The following is an 18,751-nucleotide window of genomic DNA, read 5'->3' on the forward strand; positions in this document are numbered from 1 at the left end:
CACTTGTAGGAGCCTGGATAATATGGAAGGAAAGGAATGATATTGTGTTTAATGGTGCCTCGCCCAGGATGGAGTGGGTGCTTCTCCTTGCATAGGAAGAAGCCGTTCTCTGGAGGCTAGCAGGCACCAAAGGCACTAGTGATCTAGTCGCTGCTCGACCTGGGGGTTAGCAGTGTCCGTTGGTGAGGGGTGGTCGACCTTTAAATTTTTAGCGGACGCTTATGTAACCTAGCACCTATGATGTTTGTAGTGTTGGTGTGTGTGGTGTTGTATGGCTATATAAGCCTCTTATCTCCTTTCTTAATGCAATGATACGCAGCTCTCCTGTGTATTCCAGAAAAAAAACATATGAATCTAGAAAAGTCAAAACCACCTACAATTTGGGATGGAGGGAGTGGATGACAACTGATACTTGGGGAAATTAAATCAAAGAAAGAAAAATGAAAAAGTACAAGATACTCCTAGCGTGTCCCACTTATCATAGGAAAATACCACTTATCATAGAAAATTAGGGGCTTAGAATTGGAGATTATTGCTGGAGTTGGAAGTACTTAAAAAAAGTAAGGTCCTTAGAAAACAGAGGCAATCCTCATTTAGCATTTGGAAGGTTATTGTTGAAGTTGCTTAGGTCCAATGGAGCCCAATTAACCAAGGAGTTTTGCTATTTATCTGTCAACATATTTTCAACAAAATCTGTCAAATTTTGGTGCATTGGATGTTCTTTAAGATCCGTGCAGTCACAGCCTGGTTTCATCTCCCTCCCGGCGGGTGCGTTAAGCCGTTTAGGGGTCTCAATCCGCACTCTGGCACCCGTGAGACGAACGAATTTTTCGGATGGCACGCCGTTTCCGCTTCTGGTCATTTCATCACCCCGTTAATCTTTCCTTTCGAATTGCACGTCATTTCTTCATTTTCTCTCCCCGTTTTTCTCCTTTTTATTTATGTCTCACAAAATATCCAGTTCAGTCCCCAATCAGCACAGGCATGTTCGAGTTTCTCGCCGGTCAATGGCGCTTGCGCTTTCGTGTTCCCCTCCGGCCGCGACATTTGTGTACCCCACCGGCCGTGGGCGCCGCTCCTCTCCCCGTCTCTGTCCAATGAGAGGTTAAATTGACAGTTGATTTGTACGATTTTCCCAGGATTTTTTGGTTTGTTTTGATCTTTTCTTCTTTATTTTGTTGTCTGCAGTTCGTTCTTGCGATTTGGGGTTAGTCCGGCTATGGAATCCGGCGAGGACGGCGACTGTAGCGGCGGGCAGTGACGCTTGATTTGTATCTAGGTACATCAGATGTCGATTTCACTTCACGACGTATTCGATCTGTCCGGGGCGGCCAGGGAACCTTGGAGCAAGGAGGCAATGGCTATGCGCCCACACACTTCTGCTGCTATCTTTCTGCCCAGTTTGTAGTCGCCGCGTCCTTCTCGTGCTCTTGGATGTGTTGTTTCCTGCAGGAGCCTCTTGCTTGGTGCATTGCGTTTATGTTGCACGAATTTTTGTGTCTGCTTAATAATATAAGTACTACTTCACAGTTGTTATGTAGCCTAGCTCTCTTGATCTACTTGCTTGAGATGATTTTTCCCCCTCGAAATGCATGCCATATCTTGTTCAGTTGCATTTAGGTGGTGGTCGCATGGTTGCTTAGTCTCTGTAGTTCTGTTTGTATCTTGCTGAAACGAAAATCCTAAAATGGATGATGCCTCGTTTTTTTAATCTAAATTTGCATGCCCTGTTTTTTTACAATTCCAACTAAACTTCTTTAAGGATAAACCATGCGAGCCTATCAATTTGCTCTACTACTATTGATAAATCCTGAGCTAGCTAGAACTCTTAATCTTTGGCATTAAGTAAATGTTGTTTCTCCCAAGATGCATGCCGGGCCTGTTCAATGTATGAAGGTTGCAGTGAACATTTTATCCTAAACTATATGCTCTTTTTTAATCTAATTGCATGTCTGTTCATTCCATTCCAGTTAACAATATGAAAAGTTTGCCATGTGTTTTTTGGCATGTCAATCATACAAGCAAGTCTTGCATCTCTTCAACTAATCCTATGTTTGTCTCTCTACCTTTTGGTGCTTTGTTGCTTTATTTGGCGATTGCCGTGTCCTTCCTACTCTCATCAATGAATTGAGTTAAGCTGTTGAATGAACAAACATTCAATATGTGTGTCCTTCCACGGTCTGATTTAAATGTGAACTGTGGTGTGGATGCATGGTGATATTTGTTTTGAGCGCAGTTCTGTGTTGATTATGCAAACCCTCCTCTATTTGGTCGAGTTGGAGGTGGGGTGGGGGGGGGGGGGGGGTCAGTAACTGTGTGCTTCCACCGTCCTCGATATGCTAAATGAACCATTCATCATTATTCTTGATTTGTTTGCAACCAAAATGGAACCCCTAATTTTTTGTTTATTATCTTCCATTTAGCTATGTCAATTTTGATTTGTTGTCAATTAGTCTTCCATTTTTCTGATTTTTTTGTGTTCATTATGTCATCTGTCAGCATTTGACTCAGCTCTTTCTATGTGCTGAATGTTTGATCCATGCCTACCTGCTGTAGAGAATGTTTAGCCTATGTTGCGGCCGTGATTTATTTTTGATCTCTTCCATTCAGTTTCAACAGCAAGCCGACAGCTGCTGCAGCTCTTATCATCGTTCTTTTATTTGCAAGTCGACAGTAGTAGCAGCAGCTTTTGCGTCCTTCAAGTTGACTTATCAGGTTCTCGGTTTGCCAATTTCGTTTTTAATTTGTGTAGTGTACCTATCATGCTAGTGTACATAATCTTGTCATGTAATATGTTCATTATTTTTTTATTTGAATATCTGTGGAGAACTTTCAGACCATTCTCTTAATTTTCAGATTACAAGGTGGCTATAGTGATTGTTTACCTTCGATAAATGCGTAATACCATTTCTTCTATTTGTATATTTCAGAAAAATCTATTTTTTGTCACAATTCACTTTGCAAACTCCTACCATTGTCTTAAAGATATGCATTCGTATATGATTTGTTTGGTCTTTTTAAATACTTATATCTTATATAGTTGCATATATTTAGTGTTGATTCCGTGGTTATTTTAATCCTACCACAAGTCGCTTTACTGTTATTTGTGTCTATTTTGTGAATTTCATGACTGTATGATTAAGCATATTAGGTTGTTCTTTTTTGCTTGAACTTTTGTGGGTATTCTGAAATAATAAAAGTTTTGACCTACAATTTGTTTGTGCTATCCATTTGCTTGAATATATTCTTTCAGTTTTTATTATCATGAGTGCCATGGGAATTATATAATCAAAGTATCAGTTCTGAACTTCTGATAAGTGTTCCATTTGTGTGAAATTCTATAAATTCTTATTTGAAGGTTGTATTATAATATCCTTTGAAATTGTATTATGTTTGAGATGGTAGTTGACTTGTGTGCCTTTATTTTGAGCTATCCTTCTAGTTATATTTTAATTATGTTCTAGTTATATAACAATTTGAAAAATCATTCCTAGCTTTTTGGTGTGATCTATTTTATATGTAACTCAATCCCATTTGTCAAATCATTCTAGATGATCCTGCTATTGGATGTTTGTATCCCATTTTTTTATATTGTTTAGTTGCATCCGATCCTATTCTTGTTCCTTAGTTCTGAGTGCTAGGGTCATTAGATGTGATTATTCCTCCATTTGTCCTGAGACTTCTGTGTTGCAAACTCGAATTCCAAGTGGTTTTCCTACTATTTGTGTGTCCTGCTATTAGGAGGAAGTTGTGTTGCAAAGCAAAATGAAGTATTTTTTTAGAGCAAAATGAAGTAAATTTTGGTTGAGCTGTTTGCATGCATAATTGTTACTCTATTGTTGACTTGTTCATTTGTTGTTTAATTAGTACAGTTTGTGAAATTTCATATTAGTTCATTGGATCAACTAATAGAAAACACACGTATGTTTTGTGGCTGCCTTTTGGAATATTGTGTAGACTTGTTGTGGTTTTCTCCATCGGTTTTCATTGTATTTGAGTGACTATGGATGTACGTTGTTGGTGGTAGCTTTTTGTTAGGCAAAAGAGTTCAATATGTGATGTTACTAATTTACTATAACACCTAAATCACAATGTTCTTTCAGTGGTACCACAAATTTATCTATTGTTGTTAGAAGGCTTGTGAAATTGTTGATTGGTGCTTGTGGCATGTATGTTGATAGTTGTGCATCGTTTGCATGCCATATGCTGTCTTGTCTCATCATTTTGCCAAAGCAATTGACTACAGCTCATTTGTGGAATGTTGAATGCTGTTTCTTGCATGTCTTCTGTTTTCATTTGAAATCTTGCATCTGTAGATAAGTACATGTTCACTGTATCCTCCAGTCGATCATGTCATGGCTGTTGTTGTTTTCCGGCTTATTTGGCCTAACTTGTATCTTTTATCTTGTCTTGTTGCAGCCGAATGATGTGATTTTCTCCTGCAATTATATTTGGAGTATAATTAAGATTTGTAATGCAGCTCAACTTTTGTATGCTTCATGGTTTATATAGGTCTAGTAGTCCAAGTTTGGCTCAGATTTTGTCTAAGCTTAAATCTGATGAGACTTCAGAAAGGAGAATTGGCATAATCGAAAGGCTATAGTTAGAGAACTGCACTGCAATTTGTGTTGGTGCCAAAACACTATTATCTGATTTGGGTTATTATTGGACCCGTTAAGTAATAATTAGCCTGTTAGTATAAACCTGACAGATTTGTGCTACCGAATCTGTCACTTTTTTATTTGCTGATGTGTCAAATTGTCGTTTGCCAAAAAGCTGACAGATTTGGATACAGCAAATCTGTCAACAGACAGCTAGATAGTTCCTTAACCAAGAGCTATCAGTTTAGCCGCGTCTTCTCTGTTTTGCTCCCCGCCATCAGTTTTTTCGATGCGATACCACTCCTAATTCCTAACCCATGGTGTGTGTGTTTTTCGAAACACATGGCGTTTTTTATCCGAGAAAACGTAGTGTCTAGTTTTTTTCAAGGCAAAGTTGGCGTTTTGTTCACAGGAGTAGCACATTGTTTTTCGGAATTCCTAAACATCACATTTTTATATATTTTTTGAGGGGGTATAACCCTTTATTCATCAACAGAGTTATTCCAGTCGATTTTTATATGTTAAATCCTTTTTCTCCTCCTAGGCATAGGCCCCATTTGTATCCGCTTATAAGCGGCTTATCGATGGAAATAAGCGAGAATCCCGCCAAACGTTTTACTTATTTCCACCGATTCTCATTTATGTGGTAAGCCACTTCAACGATTTGAACTACGAGAAGCGAAAAGCGAGAAGCAAGAAAATCTTCGCTTAGATTAATCCAAGCGTGGCTAGGAAAAGTACATACAAATAGGGCTATAAGCCCATGCAACCTGACGGCCCAATGAGCTGAACACGAAAGAGAGCAAATAGGGCTATAAGCCCATGCAACCTGACGGCCCAATGAGCTGAACACGAAAGAGAGGAGGGCTCTGGTGGAGGAGAGAGAGCATGCGACGACGCCATATTGACGCTATATTGGTTCCGTTTGTTTCCGCTTATAAGTGGCTTATCAGTGAAAATAAGTGAGAATTTCGTCAAACGTTTTGTTTATTTTTACCGATTCTCGCTTATGTAGTAAGCCGCTTCAGATACTTAACTTTAAGAAGCGAAAAGTGACGTAGAAGCGAAAAGTGAGAAGTGAGAAAAATTCACTTAGATTGGCTGGAAAAAGCCTATCCGAACAGCACCGTTGGTCTCGTGGCCGCCGCTCTGGTAGAGGAGAGAATGCAAGCAACATGGCGTGACCGCGTGAGGCGTGACGTCCACGAGCGTAGAACCAAACGCAGCACCTGTTTCACAAAAAAAAAAAACGCAGCTCCTCCACCAAAAAAGGAGAAAGAAACAGAGAGCCCGAAATCGTTCGAACTCTCCCAGCTCCACACGCCTCCGCCCGCACTCCCCGTCGCCGCCTCCCATGCAGTCGGCTCCCCTCCGCCTCGCCGTCATCGGCGCTGGCGCGGCCGGACTAGCCGCCGCCCGCGAGCTCCGCCGCGAGGGCCACGCGCCCGTCGTCTTCGAGCGCGCAGCCGCCGTGGGGGGCACCTGGCTCTACGCGCCCCCGGCCACGTCCTCCGACCCGCTCGGCGCCGCCGCGACGCACTCCAGCCTCTACGCCTCGCTCCGCACCAACCTGCCCCGCGAGAGCATGGGCTTCCTCGACTTCCCCTTCTCCGCGGCGGCGCCCGGCTCCGCGGACCCCCGCAGGTTCCCCGGGCACGAGGAAGTGCTCCGGTACCTGGAGGCGTTCGCGCGGCGGTTCGATCTGCTCCGGCTCGTCCGGTTCGAGACGGAGGTGCTCAGGGTGCGGAGGGAGGGCCGCGGGAAGTGGGAGGTGACGTCGAGGAAGCTCGGGGACAAGGGGAGCGGCCAGGAGGAGGTGTACGACGCCGTCGTGGTCTGCAACGGGCACTACACGGAGCCGCGCATCGCCGTCATTCCAGGTAATTTCGTTGCTTCACAACTTGCGATCCTGTAACTAAAACTACTAATATGGGTTCTGGAATAAACTGCATTAGAAATATAGCGCACCTTTGGCGTGCCTTTAGGACCCATGACTTTTGGTCTGCGTTATGAATTTGGATTTGTATCTTGTTGTACAAAACAAAAAACTTCAGTGAAATTGTAATATTCAGCACAATGAAGATTTGAATATATTGTCATTCGGGTGAAGTCCCATATATTTTGTTCAGACAATTCAAATATCATTTATGAAGAATAGATTGTATGATATGAAAGATGCTTCAAAGCTTAAACACGTAAGGCGTACAACTCCACAACAGATTCAATAAGATGATTCTCATCTCTCGAACTGAAGTAAAAAATCATATACAATTACATCACCTTTCGTATTGGTAACTTATACAGTGTACATGATTTGAGGGAGCACATGCGGCAATAGCAGTAGCAAGACCTATGGTGAACACACACAGCATTTTGTGGTCAATTGGAGAGGCATTACACACGTTGGAGAAAAAAAATCAGAAATGAGAGACAATTCAGAAGTTTAGATAGCAGGAACTAAATTGTGTTTGTTGGCTTTATCATGGAAAGGCTAATAGCCTAATAGGTCCAACTGTGGTTCAACTGTTCAACTGCGGAAGTGAATTAGATAGAACATAATTTAAAGTATGCTGAATTGTAGGTCTGAAGAAGACTGGGAAGGCAGTAACTGTCCCCCATATTTATTTTCATTATCTTATAAGCCTTACGTAGATTGACTGATCATAGCAAATTGACAATTTGCATTAGCCAACAGCACACCTGTAAATAGAAACTTTTTAACTGTAGTGCCTGTGCTGAGTTCAATGACTAGAAATCTCGATACATTAGAGAACACTTATCCCCATACCAATTGTGAGTTGTGACACCTGTCAAAAAATATTTTACATATAAATGCTTCAAAAGCAGACTACCTATTTTAACTTGATTTGCTAAGTTATCTCTGTTCCTCTACGACTGAGTGCAATTGATATAGCAAATTTGGTTCCGGATAATCACAGGAGATACATGCCAATTTACCAGCTAGTGCTGATTTGATAATTTTTGGTATCAAATCTCTAGTAACATCCACAAGGATTGAGATACCCTCTGAGCCCTAGCATCCTGAAAGCATTTCATATTTTTCATGTTTGATAACGTGAAGGCTGCCCTGCTGGACAATAAATTAACAGCTGGATCATCCATGTTGATAGAAATCTGTAACAATTTACAACCATTGCAAATTTCAGATGGTTATTGCCTTCAGTAACCAATTCATACAGTTTTGAACTTTGGCAGGTGTAGATGCTTGGCCAGGGAAGCAGATGCATAGCCACAATTACCGTGTGCCGGAGCCATTCCTCGATCAAGTGTGTGTTTTCCTCTTGGTGATATATACTCCTCGCATGCATTTCCATGTGTAACGAAGACTATATGTTGCAATGACAGGTAGTGATCATAATTGGGGCTGCAGCAAGTGCAGATGACATTTCAAGAGACATTGCAAGCACTGCAAAAGAGGTTCATATTGCCGATAGATCAGCACCAGTTTGCACCTGTGTGAAGCAGCCTGGCTACGATAATCTGTGGCTTCATTCCATGGTAAACAGCCTTTTCTCCTGGTGAGTCAAGCAAGATATGGTAGCTTTTATCTGTTGGAGGAGCTGCCACAGTTAGTATCGTTAAAACCAATGCTCGAACTGCAGATTGACCGTGCAGAGGAGGATGGTAGTGTGGTGTTCCAGGATGGCAGTTCAATCAAAGCTGATGTCATCATGCACTGCACCGGGTATAGAGACTTTCAAGGGCCCTTCAATCCATTTCTTATGTTACAAATGTAAGCCATCATGTGCTACTTTGCCTGAAGCTGATTATGTGCTTCCTTCATTTATATGCTGGCTAGCTACTTGTATGACTTCCCATTCCTTGGAGATGATAGCACTATCACTGTGGATGACAACTGTGTCGATCCTCTATACAAGCATGTTTTCCCACCAGAAGTGGCTCCTCAACTGTCCTTCATTGGATTACCCTGGAAGGTCAGCTTTGCTGCAAATTGCTACTCGTCAGTTCAGATGCACTTGTAAGTTGCAGCTTTGCCTTGCTATGCTCTAAGATCTGAAACCTTCCAACCTCTGTTCCATCCAGGTTATTCCTTTTCCGCTGTTTGAACTCCAAAGTAAGTGGGTCGCAGGAGTTCTATCAGGACGGATAGTGCTTCCATCTAAAGAAGAAATGATGGAAGATGTGAAAGCTTTCTACTCAAAACTAGAAGCACGTGGATGGCCTAAGAGATACACTCATAACTTTTCAAACTACCAGGTATCCTAGAGATGCATGTCAATAGAAAACTCTGGACAACTCCCCGGGGTATTCAAGAAAAAAAAATTGTGACTTGGCTGCTGTACTGCTCTTCTGTTGATACATTTGAATTTTCGTTGATATCTTTGCTTTGCATGCAGTTTGAGTATGATGATTGGCTTGCTGAGCAATGCAGCCATCCACCAATTGAAGAATGGAGGAAGCGGATGTACGCTATTAACGGGATAAACAAGGCAATTCGTCCTGAGAGTTATCGCGATGAGTGGGATGATGACCATCTAGTGGCCGAAGCAAATGAAGATTTCAAGAAATATTTGTAGAATCTTTTTCATTCGATGTGCTTGAGACCGATCTGCACTGCAATAAGCATGATCAATATTTACCTGGTGTGCATATATTGGCCACACATCCGGGTTAGCATTTCATTGATCATTCGATGTATATTTCATTGATTCTTCATTGCAATAAGAATAACAGAGAAAACGATTTTGCAAGTGGAAGTGTGGTGTGGACATATGTGATATTACTAGTATTGCATAGCTATGATGAGCAAAATAATATATACTAAAAAAGTAGATGCACCAGCCGGGAATCGAACCCGGGTCTGTACCGTGGCAGGGTACTATTCTACCACTAGACCACTGGTGCTTTTGTGTTCTTACACTTTAATTAACAGAGTTCTAAAAATTATGGAAATAATCAAAATTGCAGCTACACAGCTTCCTTTGTCCTATGAACACGGGCAGTCGGGCATTATGTCAATGTCGTTTCCTGTCATCTACTCATCTCCGCTTATACGCACCACCAAAAGCTGCCTTCTTCATTCTGTAAAGGCCCTATGTTTTCCTTGGTGCTGCATGGTTTCATTTCGTGGCTCCTAACTGGGAGAATCGAGGTGCGAACTGTTGCAAGGACGGTGCTACGGACTTGAAAATGCCACTCATCAATCCAGCACAAAACTGCAATTACATTGAACACAAGATCAAATTTCTTGACTCCAATAGCACATATAGTCATATAAAGTATACACACGCTCTTCAGCCCTCAAATGTTGAAACGTGAAATGAATCAGATGTTGCGCTTGGACCGACAAAAATGTCCTGACGCAACCAAAGAAGATGTTCCGCTGATCCTACATCTCGACGCTGTCGTCCTCCATCGCGTAAATCCTCTCCGGCCGTCCCTCATCCTGCGCGCACGTCCGCCTCCGAATCCTCCGCAGCACGCCGTCCACGGCGAGGTCGACGGCGTCCTTCCCGGCCCCCCTCAGCTCGGCCGTGCTCCCGTGCCGCCGGTACAGCACCCTCGGCGCCATCTCCAGCACGCGCTTCCGCATCCTCCGCACCTCGGCCTCCGGCACGGCCTCGAGCGTCTCGGCGATCCTGACGCCGCCGAACACCACGGTCTCCTTGGGAATGTGCACCGAGAACTCGTCGTACCGCGCGGGGGGCAGGTGCCAACCGTACTGCCTCCGCGCCGCGAGGTCCTCGAAGAAGACGGGCACGCAGCCGGCGAGGATGGCGTCGAACGTGGACCGCCGCGTCGGCGTGTCCCCCGGCGGCTCCAGGCAGAACTTGGCCCCCAGCATGGCGCGCATGTACCGGCCGGGGTCGTGCGAGCACTTGCCGCCGGAGCAATCCACGACGGCGCACGCGTCGGTGCGGTTCGCGCACTCGGCGAGGATGGAGCCCCGGATGTTGGGCCGGGACGGGCGCGAGACGCCGCCGGCGAAGAGCATCAGCGTGCCGCGGCGGGACCGGCGCGCACGGGCGAGCCAGGCGCGCAGATGCGGGAGCGTCGCCGGGTGGAAGGACGTCGGGTGCGGGATCGCGTGCTCCTGCCACGGCCACATGCGGGACTCCACCGTCAGGAACGTGAAGTTGGCGAGCTCCGGCCGCCGCAGAAGCGACGTCGTGCCCCACAGCCTCGGCCCCTCGCCGGGGGACTGCGCGTAGTCCCACGCGGACCCCGATACCACCAGGAAATGGTCGTGCCCCTGGCGGCGCGACAGGATCCGCGGCTGGTCCCGCGCGAGGAACCCGGCGAGCTCCTCGCCGTGCCGGGCCGAGGCGTCGAGGAGCGCCGGGTCGAGCACGTACGGCAGCGCGTCGAGCGCCGCGTAGTAGGTCACGAACACGGCGTCGGCGCGGGCCGGGTCGTCGGCGAGGCAGTCCCGCTCCAGGATGCGGCGGTGGAAGAAGGGCTCCAGGAGCCGCGCGTCGGTGCGGTACCAGGAGCGGCTGCGCGGGTGCGTGCGCGGGCCGAGGCCGTGGTTGGCGAGCGACTCGCAGGGCGGGGCCGAGGTGGCCGCCGCGGACGCGTCGGCGAGCGGGAAGGCGTCAGCGCCGCAGTGGCGGAGGAGGTCGGCGTTGAAGCGAGGGGGAAGGTGGCGGATGTAGATCCGGCGGCCCGCACAGGGGTCCGCCCCGTCGGCGCCGGCGCGGGGGGCGGCGGCGACGTTGAGGAAGAGGAGGAAGAGGAAGAGGGGATTGGCCATTTTGGGGAGTGGCCGACCGAGGGAGGGAGTGGGAAGGTGGTCGTGTAACTGAAACGACCGGTTTGTGGATGGGTGGTGCAGATTTCACCGCTGCTGTTAAAAGCAGTTAATTTTTGTACATGTGAAAAAAAGATCCTATAGCCCCCCCTCAATCCAATCCAATCAGCCCACGGCCCACTTCGCACAAGCTCCATTTTTGCGCCACCTTCTTCGACCTCGGGACGCCTGTTTCTTCCTCGCAAGCCAACATTTTACACCGCGATCTTTCTAGCCTATGAAATCGGCTTTGATGGCCAAGTGATCGACGGCGGCATCGGCTGTGGCGCTGGCTACGGTTATCGGACGGGGGAGACGGCGCAAAGGGAGCTTGGACGAGAGAGGCGAGGGAGAAGAAATCGCATCCATTAGCCGGGGCTGGCTGTGCACGAATCTTAAGCCTTCGAGCCTTTCGCTGATGGGCCCGCACCCACGCAGGAGTGAGTAGTTCAGTGATCTAGCCCAACTCACTCAATCCCAGCCAAACGACGGACGATGAGCCAGTAACTACTTTTAGGCCCAAATATAGATGTGGGCGGGCACTCAAATTATAGCCCGATAAATATGGCAGCCCATATTTAAGTCGTTTACCAGAGCAGTTCAGGGCTCAAGTTCAGGAAACAACAGGAAATGTTAACATTGAAAATTTGACCTGATTTTTTTATGTGCGATTTAAATAGATATACATTTTCACAAATAAATTGTCCAAGGTGAATTATTGCCGATGTCTCTTCCCACGAGTCATGATGGAGAAAATGCCAATTCAAATGGAATGGCTCCAACCTGATGTTACTGTCGAAAGTCGAAATCCCTTTATTTTCGTCTGTTAAAGAGTATTCTTCAGTCTTCCGGCATCCGTGCCAATAGCTTAGCCATCACAGCTGGTGCGGCGGGTAGGATGGGACATGCTGGCCGCCTGGCTCCGGCCGTATCGTAGCTGCAGACTGCAGATTGCGCCATGGTCCAGTGATCATATGCGGAAGCGTGTAGCAGCGATGTAGCATGCGAGCCGTTGATCTGGCTACACGTCGGATTTTATGACTGGGATCTGGGAATAGGACTCGTCCAGTACTGTCTGAAGCACATGATCGATACAAAGCTCTGCTACCGATCCAACGCTGCGCTGATGATCCTGTCCAATCCAACCTCCGCCGTTGCGCGGCGCAATTGGCTAATCAAACCACTACCGGAAGACATGAATTCCACGCAGCGGCCCGTTTGGCACGTTACTGAAGGCATTTTAAATGGACGCATATTTGGTGTTGAGTGGCGCCAATGTATAAGCTCAGCCTTTTGTAATTTTTATGTGTTCCTTATCACACACTTCCAACGGGAGCTAGAATTTCTTATTAAGAGCAGCTGATGCGTGTTTGTGGATATAGCGCAAACAATGGAAACTATAAAAACTTCACATGGAACTACCATGGCAATAACACCATGTGACGTGCATGCAGGAAAACTAGTCGTGCATACATGCATGAACAGATTTACATATGTAAATGTAGTTTTCATAATAATCAACTAATAATGGCTGTATTATCCATCCATATAGAACTAGATATTGTTGTGGTACAGTCAAGATTATAATTCTTGAGCTTATAACAGACCTGTATGATTTTTTTTCAGTTTATGACCGGAGGAAACAGATAGGATTATAGGAAGATGGGCCGTAAACTAGGCGGCCTACTAAACAACCATACACACATGCATGCATCCTCCTACCGTCGTGTGAGGCCCAACGTGCAAAATATGCTATGTAGTGGTCAAAAATTAAAGGTGCTGGATGGCAAGCTCAACGTCAATTTTCTCCATATTCATGGAACTTCGATATTCACGTGCATCATAGTTTTCTTTAAATTCAGACATACTCCCTGGCTAGCCTGTGGGGCCGTTTGGATTCAAGTGCTAATGGGAGAAAAAGTTAAAATTTAGCACCTTTATGCATTAGCCCATCCAAATTGGAGGGCTAATTTTTAGCCCACTCTCAAAAAGTGTAAAAAGTATTAGCTGGTGGGAAGGAGTTAATGGGTGCTAATGGCTTGTGAAAAGAACTAAAAAGGGAGAGAGAAAAGGGGAGGTGAGAAGATAAAGGGATAAAAATGATTTTTCATTTTTTTATCTATTAGCCGTATCTTCAAAATGTTAAACTTTAAATGGATTAAACTTTAGCAAAACTCTAACCATAGCAGATCCAAACAAGTCATACATCCACGGTAGGTTGGTCTTGCGTTCGTATGCTGCGACTGCGACCGCTAGCAGCAACAACTGCGCTTGCAAAAGCTGCATCCCCCTTCTCGGCGCGCCGATACATGTTACGTACGCAACAGGACGAGGAGTCCAGTCACGTCCAGCTCGACATGCCTGCAACTCAAGCCTGCAATCATGCGGGGACGTGCAGCTAGCAGCACGCGAGCACGACGGCGATCTGGCGGCACGTCAGACCTGGCGGCCATGAACAGTACGTACCAGATGCTGCTGCTCGATCGATCGGTCGGGCACTGTGGCAGCTCCCGTGCACAGTGCACCGCCCGGCGCCCATGGCCAACTCTTTACCCACGATCGGTGGACGGTGGCTGTACATACAGATACAGCTAGCCAAGCCGGAGCTTGCTTCGCAGTTTACAATCAGCTGACGCACCGTACCGTAGCAAGGATCCTTTCCAGCGCACGCGTGACGACGCAAGGCGACGACTGACCTTGATGGAACCATTAGCTTCGGACGGCACGAATTCCACGGGGATTTGTTTTTGGCGCGGAGGTGACGTCGGCTGTATCCCACATAATCTCCGTAAAATTCATGCGTTCCTTGTCCTTGCACGCCTCAAACGATCGAGCTCGTTTCTTTAAGAATACTCGCGGTGCGTGACGCCGGCGACCGATGCAACAACTACCGCCGCGGCATCGCGGCGCAACGTGCGGGAAATAAAAACCACCAGCTAGTCACACGTCCGTTGGCTCGTTGCAGAGAGGGGGATGTCAAATCGGTGGCGCGGTGCGTGCCGCACGTTACTGGCAATTTTATGGCTCCCGCCCCGTCACCGCACCGTCGGACGGACGGTGGGTTCGTTCGGCCGCATCGCGGTACGCTTCGTTGCTTATAATAGGGGCAGCCAGCGCACGCATGCGTGTGAGGTGATGAGGTCGGAGGGCTGCAGTTGGTCGAGAAAGGTAAGGAAAGACCGGCCGCGCCGCGCGCCGGGACCGGCGGCCAATCATCGGGGAGTGGCGGCTGCTGCCGCGCCGGGAGTGGGAGGGCAGTCGGCATCACCGGCACCGCCCGGGGCGGACGGTCGACTGCAACACTTGCTACACGAACCGACGAAAACAAGTACCACTGGCTAGCGCTAGTGGTTGACCCCGCGAGGAAAATGGGTTGTGCGATCTACGCGACCACGTCCGCTCATGTGCCCTAAACAAGCGGCGGTGAGCTGGAGCCTACACACAATGCAAGCAAGAATGTCCTCCGATGGTCGTGAGGCCTTTTGTCCAAGACATGCTAACCGATCGATGACACACACACACGGTGTCTCGACTCTCAAGGTTTGGCTAGTGCGGCGGATCGAGGTTCTGGACGGCATCATCAGTCGGCGATGCGTGCTGCCGTGTCTGCGTGTGTGCCAGCGGCGTTCTGAATTGCTGCGGGCCGCGTGAGCCGCCGCCCACGAGGCTAGCTAGCTATATCAGGCGAGCGGCAGCGCGATCAGCGGCGTGCACGCATGTCAGCTCCTCCTAATTCGCCGGGAGAGGAAGACCGGTAGCTAGGTGCTTGATTAAGCTGATGGAGCGCGCCCCGGGCCACGCTTCGTGGCATGTGCGCCGGGCCCCTCTTTCCCTATTCTGAAACGATCTCCGCCCGGTGGCGGTCGGTACTGGCGACCGGCCGTCCGGCCAGTAGGCGCTGCGAGTGGCCTGGCCGGCACGCGCGCAAGTTGGAGCCGCAGCAGCACGGGCGCCGTGGCCAAGGCCAAGAAATGCCTTTTGGGGCACTAGTTGCGCGTTTAATAATAAAAGCTTCAACTTTGACGCCGTCGGTGAGATCGATCATTGGCCGTTGCGTGGTTCTTCAGTAGCTCAGGGTGTCAGAAGTTCTGCATGTGACGCCTGTTACTCCAGCTAGCTGGAGACTGCAAGAACAGTAGTTTCGGCAGACAGTTTTTTTTTTAAAAAAAAGAGAGAGCTGTCCTGTCTTTCTTGGAGGTCAAGGCATGCAGCTAGCCGCCGCCGCCGCTTCCATGGGATCGATCTGTCCAAGTACCGGACATGCATAAACAAACAAACAAACAGGAAGTAGTTAATCAAAGCAGCAAGTGGTCAAACACGCCACCGGCAACCGGCATGGTACTCCAGCTACCTCCCGCCGTATGTATTCCCGCAAAGGCGACAAATAATTAAAACAAATCGACGGCGGGTTCTTATCAGTTGTCAGAGACTCCGAGTCATGCATGCTTCGTGTTCGTGACAGACGCCGTCGTACGATCCACGACGCCGGCTGGATTCGGCGGCTGAAACTTCCGCACAATTTCTCGATCGCGCATTGACTTGTTGATGATGCTTACTAGTTGATTACGACAGAGAAGCCTTCCTTGATTTCGTCGTCCCCCTTGTCCGCACCTGCTTCACCTGGACCTTGCTCTGAATATTCTGGCGGGCTCCCACGTAGTTCATACGTGTCACGGTGCCGTAACCGCCAGCTGCCGCCGGTGACTTGACTTGGGCGCCGGCGCGGCCGCCGACCGCCGGATCCGTGGGTAGCTGAAGAAGCTTTCACCGTCAGCGCCACGTACGCGCGCCGGCCGTCCGGGGCGGTGCGTGCGTGTACGTGCGTACCGCCACCGACAAAACCGTACAGCTCGAGAGAAGACGGCGACGTGCCGGGCGCGTAGTGTTGACGTGCGATCTCATGAGCCTGCATGCAGAGAGCCCGGCCGTCAGCGACAGGCAGGCGAGTTCGCTGGCGTCGTGCGTGCACCTGGCGGTGGAGCGCGCTTGGGCTGCCAATATAATAAACTCATCCTACGCCGCAGGGATTTGCGGCGAAATGGTGCGGTATCTTCCGAACTTCTCGCCCTTGACCTTTGCCAGTTTGCCATGGAACCACGAGACATCACTGGGACAAGAGATCTTCAAAGCCACAGTTGAGTGGATCTGCAACTTCAGACCTCCTCCAATGTTACAAGTTAGTATCTAGTTCTAAGCACTCTAAGAGACAACACTTTCAACAATTTAATTTTTAGCACATAGCTCATAATATGAATGATCCTACCTGTTATGCCCACGTAATCTTGAAGCGTGTACGAGACTAGCTCCGTTCCTACTCTGTCGTCCCAACATGCCTCTGCACAGCACAGGAGTGCCCGAGTGGATGCTTTTCACAAGGATCGGAGCACACACTTGCGCTGGTTGCTGCTAATTGTAAATTGTTGGTGGTCCGGGGGTAATTGCTCTCTCTGCATTGCATGCGCGCAGCCCATTGGCTGGGTTTGTTGGGTTAATAAATACTCAAAACGGCAAAGAAACATGGGGACCCGTGTCCAACAGTTGGATCGCGACAGGATCCGAAGCACCCCCTACCGTTTTTGTCTGCAGCCGCAAAACACTGCGTTGCCGCCGATCGCCATGCCCTATATAGTTTTTGCTCTGCCCCTTGGCGGCCCTGTACGGCCGAGCAAAAATCAGCGTCAGAAAAACGGCAACCGCCGACCACCCGTTTATACAAACGGGGCTACCGGTTCTCGAGGTGGTAAGCGGAGCGGCCCGAGCCTGCTCCTGCTTGCGGTGAACTCAAACCGAGGAGCATCTCGATCAAACGGACGAAGCGAGACACTGACATGATGTGTCGCCTTTACGCCCGCGCAGCTGCCTGGCGCCTCGCTATGGGCCTAGTACTCCGTATGGTAGGATGGATCCACGTCAGTGCCAGCTCCGGCTAGGCCCCGCCCTTTCGTCCTGCTGAATTCTCAAACAACGACGCGGAGCTGTTTCACGTGCCGGCTAAACATCGCTTATTGTCACGATCGCACATCGCAGCATGTTATGCTGCAAAAAGGTTAGCATTTGATGTTGACCACCGATCATCGTTGTCGTCACACCTCACAACGCTGTTTTTTTGCGAGAAAAATTATCTACCATAGTAGAGATGTGAGGAGCCACCCACCGCGTCAAATTCGGAAGCCCACAGTTTACACAAACTCTAGCGATTTTAGTAGTTTTGTCGACAATATGGAATATGGCTGTATCCGAAGTAGTTTACCCGAGAGGGCTGTTTGGTTTACACCCACGCCAAATCTAGAGCTAACCATTCTTTTTTTTGGCGAGAGATTCGCTCGCCTTGATTTCACCCTCGCGTTGGCAGCAAAATGAACTAACGCCGGCGCAGGCGTGCGGCCGCACCAATCGTTGGCTTCCGTCCAAACGCGCTCCAACGATGCAGTCAGAGAGAAAGAGGTCGTTGTTTTGCAAAACAACCGCCTCATAGGCTAGATTTTAGGACTATGAGATGACTACTCTACCATTGTACGAGTTATGGTTGCATGCAACTCATAATATTTCCTTTTTTTCTATGCAAAAATTAAGGGAGTAGAATTACTATGAGACAACTTAAAAAGATAACTTATTGTATAAGTTGTTTGTTAAGTCGTCTCATGATTACGTGTCATAAGACCAACACCAATATACTTGCCCTAAGCAATTTGCGGGTTTATGAGGTGATGCGTGATTTATGCGTAACAGTTGCAACTAAAATAATTATGGCAAAACATTACAGTAAAAAAATGGCAACATGTCTGTCTTTTTTTTTTAACAAGCAACGTGCCTCTTTTGTTGATTGGAAAAAGCTTTGGACAAAACTAAAAAAAAGCAGAGACAGGAAGGCCCGTACTCCGGAGGAGACGAGCCCGCTGCACGCAGCCACGCCCCACGTACGCGGGACGAGGCCCGCGGATCCGGCGGTCGCCCACGTGGCGCCACCCGTCGTCAGCGTCCGCTCACGTGGAGATCCGGTGGACCCTCTCCCCCGCCCACGCGGCACCACGTGTCGGCGCGTCGGTGGGGACGGGCCCCCGCCCCGGCCGGGGGCGGTCAAGGATTCCGAAGCCGCTCGCTCCTGTCTCGTGGCTGGCTGCTTGCCTCTTCTCCGCCACAGATCCCGGGCCCACACCTCCCCTCCCCCCCCCCACCGCAGTTACCCCGCGCACGTGTGGGGCCCGGACCGGCCGACCCCTCGCGATCGCCGTCGCTTCCCGCTACGTGGCGCGCCGTCGCCCGCCCGCGTCAGCAAAAGCTCGCGCCGGCGGGCCCGTCGCTGCGGTCGCTTTGGGGGGTTAATCCCGTGACCAGCGAAAACGAAGCGAAACGCCCATGACCGAGACAACCGGTAACT

General features: G+C 48.6%; 2 protein-coding genes, 1 long non-coding RNA gene and 1 other non-coding gene across 4 annotated transcripts; 2 read left to right on the top strand and 2 right to left on the bottom strand.

Annotated features, from left to right (window-relative positions):
• The first annotated feature begins 781 nt into the window (after positions 1 to 781).
• On the top strand, positions 782 to 1,559 carry LOC101768258. The gene is made up of 2 exons (XR_215908.2): positions 782 to 1,104; positions 1,189 to 1,559. It is a non-coding gene; the product is annotated as an uncharacterized LOC101768258 (long non-coding RNA).
• Positions 1,560 to 5,849: 4,290 nt separating this feature from the next.
• Positions 5,850 to 9,337, top strand: LOC101768525 (flavin-containing monooxygenase FMO GS-OX-like 3). The gene is made up of 7 exons (XM_004983653.2): positions 5,850 to 6,481; positions 7,818 to 7,888; positions 7,968 to 8,120; positions 8,225 to 8,307; positions 8,422 to 8,557; positions 8,667 to 8,840; positions 8,981 to 9,337. Exons 1-7 carry the CDS (start codon positions 5,956 to 5,958, stop codon positions 9,158 to 9,160), a joined length of 1,323 nt encoding a protein of 440 aa, XP_004983710.1. The 5' UTR covers positions 5,850 to 5,955; the 3' UTR covers positions 9,161 to 9,337.
• Positions 9,338 to 9,417: 80 nt separating this feature from the next.
• TRNAG-GCC lies at positions 9,418 to 9,488 on the bottom strand. The gene has a single exon. It is a non-coding gene; the product is annotated as a tRNA-Gly (tRNA).
• Positions 9,489 to 9,767: 279 nt separating this feature from the next.
• LOC101768924 (probable xyloglucan galactosyltransferase GT19) lies at positions 9,768 to 11,392 on the bottom strand. The gene has a single exon (XM_004983654.3). The coding sequence runs from the start codon at positions 11,335 to 11,337 to the stop codon at positions 9,973 to 9,975; it is 1,365 nt and encodes a 454-aa protein (XP_004983711.1). The 5' UTR covers positions 11,338 to 11,392; the 3' UTR covers positions 9,768 to 9,972.
• Positions 11,393 to 18,751: the final 7,359 nt, after the last annotated feature.

This window comes from Setaria italica, chromosome IX (assembly GCF_000263155.2).
Source record: "Setaria italica strain Yugu1 chromosome IX, Setaria_italica_v2.0, whole genome shotgun sequence".
NCBI classification, from domain to species: domain Eukaryota; kingdom Viridiplantae; phylum Streptophyta; class Magnoliopsida; order Poales; family Poaceae; genus Setaria; species Setaria italica.

Excerpts from the sequence above, each read along its gene's own strand:
- LOC101768525 (XM_004983653.2), top strand. The coding sequence starts at position 5,956 with ATGCAGTCGGCTCCCCTCCGCCTCGCCGTCATCGGCGCTGGCGCGGCC. Across the intron at positions 8,121-8,224 it reads ATCTGTGGCTTCATTCCATG|ATTGACCGTGCAGAGGAGGA; the intron begins GTAAACAGCCTT and ends CTCGAACTGCAG. Across the intron at positions 8,841-8,980 it reads ATAACTTTTCAAACTACCAG|TTTGAGTATGATGATTGGCT; the intron begins GTATCCTAGAGA and ends CTTTGCATGCAG.
- LOC101768924 (XM_004983654.3), bottom strand. The coding sequence starts at position 11,337 with ATGGCCAATCCCCTCTTCCTCTTCCTCCTCTTCCTCAACGTCGCCGCC.